The following is a 2,500-nucleotide window of genomic DNA, read 5'->3' as shown; positions in this document are numbered from 1 at the left end:
TATTCAGTTTTCTGTAATACAACTTGTGCCACCAGTCACAGCGATCAAGAATTGGATTTCGAGCATGGAAATAGCCCCTTCCAAAATGCCAAAAATGTCTTAATCATTCTCCAAGAGCTTTGTGCATTTGTGGCAAGTCTTTCCCATCATGCTGGCCTTCAGCCAAAATATGCATGAGTGACAGCAAGGTCATGTCACATCAGCCCTCACCCAAATTTTCCTTTTACAGCATGTTGATGTCACATGCCCCTCTAGCCAATTTTTTCATGATGTGATGGTCATGTTGTCTGGATCATAAGGGTTAATTTTAGATATACTTTTTATCAAGTTAATTTAAATACACAATATTGACAGATTATTCTTACTGGGTAATTTTTCATAAAGATATGAAAGATCTAATTTGCAATGGTAATATGTTAAAGCTATATCAGTAATATGGATCAGCATTTTGAAGACAATAAATGGAGCAATTGTTCAGAATAAGATTGCAGCATGTGATACTTTGGCCTTAGCACTTTGTACTCCAGCAAAAGCCAGCATACTTCCACCATTTCTGTTCAGAAAATTAGGGCTTGACCTGGTTTCTTGGAAGGTCTGGAAGCACTTACTTTGCCAGAATATACCTATGATCATGTTGCCAAGTGCAGTGAGCAAATGCAGGCCAGTACAAGGCAAAACAGGAAGAGTTAACAGTTAACATCCCCCTTTAAACCTCACATTTAAAATGTTTATGCACTTAAAAGAATTAGCCAAGAAAATGTATAGTACTATTCTGTTTACTCATGAAAACATGTATAAAGTGAGGGCACAAAAAGGATCCAGTTTTCCATCTGATTCCATATGTTGTTAAATCCCTAAAGAGTCACTCTTATTCTTATCCTTACTTTCTGTGTATTTTTTTTTAATCCACACATGACAAGATTTTGCCATACTGAGCCACTTTGCTCACTGTCAGCCAATAAGAGTAGAAGCAAGGGAAACATACATTTAGCCTACTCTCATTGCTTAAAACAGGCTTGATTGTGCATAGCATGGATACTAATCACTCACCAATAGGATCTATTTCTGTGTGGTATGATTACCCAACATTTGGCATCTGGAGTTAGTACCTATTGCTTTATGGCGATTACCTTAGTTTTCTCTATTTCTGTAGATGAATACTGATATCTTTAGAGTCTGTGCATTGTTTAAAGAAGATTATTTCTTTATTTAGGTATTGATATGTCAGATTGTGTTTTGGTTTACATTTATTATTGCATTTTGAGATGATGTTTAAGCAGTGTCGTATATATGCGACTCTCTTTTAATGAAACTTTTGGTAAATGCTATTCTAGAGCTGCTAGAAGGATCAAGGAATTTACAAAGAAACATTGAAGTGAGCATAGTCATGCAAATCATAAATACAAAGAACTTGTGGTCGCACAGAGAACTAGTGTATACACAACTACTACAGCAAAATTAAGCCGTATCACTTAGATATGTATATTTAGGTTGAACATTTAGCTTTGTTTTTTCTGCATTAATTTATAAGTTTGTTAGAGAAGAATAGCTGCATTATATATATACTAGAAATAGAAATATAGCCAACACAATTATAAAACTAACAGGTAACTGTACAATCAGCTTCAGGGAGACTTAATCCTGTCATGTGAGGGCTTATAAAGGGAAGATGACTTGCAGTTTGAGAGGGTAGGAGACACTGGCCTCTTTTCTAATATCTACAGAAAGGATAACATTGTCTAAGTTGTAGGAAGTTCTGAAGAGTGATTTTTAATTTCTTTGAACAGCTGAGGTAAGGAATGTCTACTAGATTTATTTTACGATGTTTTTAATTGTAAATTTAGATATGGGATTCTAATAGAATTGATATAACAATATAATGAAAAGGTTGAGATTGTCAGGCAAATGCTATGCGTAAAAGTGTGAGTACTTGTACATCTAACAAAGCAGAATTGTTTGACAAAGTTGATTTATGATTATCACCTCAGTTTGTGGAGGTTATAATCTTAGACACTGGATTGAGAATTTGAACTTTCTCATGATGTTCATTTTGATTTCATTGAAATGCAATGCTCGGTTTTCTCTTATCTGCTTTAGCGAAAAGCAAGTTACTGCAAACTTGCAGTGAAAAATACATGTGAGTAGTTGAAAGTGTAATTGTGTACTAATCTGTTGTAAATTATGTGCATTGTTGTGTCAAAAATGTTTTTTATTAAATATCTTTCACAGACATGGCAAGGCTGAGATTCCCAGAATAACGATGGAAACTGGAGGCCTAAGGGCAGATAAGGATACAGAATCATGCTATGCTGATGGCCTTGGCAACCTCTCCAGCAAAACTGATTCGCAGGTCTTCGATCTTGTAATAGATCCCTTGACAGATTTTAAGGTAGGATATTGCACAAGACTTTATTTATTTGTTTGTGTATAGGCCGACTCTCCTCCCTGACAAAGATTCAAACCTGCCTAATCTTGGTGACACGGGTGAAAATGAAGGTAA

At 35.3% G+C, this 2,500-nt stretch overlaps 1 protein-coding gene across 6 annotated transcripts in view; it reads left to right on the top strand.

Annotated features, from left to right (window-relative positions):
- LOC113817317 (golgin subfamily A member 3) overlaps nt 1–2,500 on the top strand; it is a 23,685-nt gene that overhangs the window by 2,182 nt on the left and 19,003 nt on the right. For all 6 annotated transcript variants that reach the window (XM_070143984.1, XM_070143987.1, XM_070143990.1 and 3 more), the window contains exon 2: nt 2,230–2,389. In XM_070143984.1, coding sequence (XP_070000085.1) covers nt 2,261–2,389 — 129 coding nt within the window. In that variant the 5' untranslated portion in view covers nt 2,230–2,260. The remainder of the gene's footprint in view (nt 1–2,229; nt 2,390–2,500) is intronic.

Source organism: Penaeus vannamei, chromosome 31 (genome assembly GCF_042767895.1).
Source record: "Penaeus vannamei isolate JL-2024 chromosome 31, ASM4276789v1, whole genome shotgun sequence".
Lineage (NCBI taxonomy): Eukaryota > Metazoa > Arthropoda > Malacostraca > Decapoda > Penaeidae > Penaeus > Penaeus vannamei.
The sequence above is the reverse complement of the archived record's forward strand: the minus strand, read 5'-3'. Positions and strand labels throughout refer to the sequence as shown.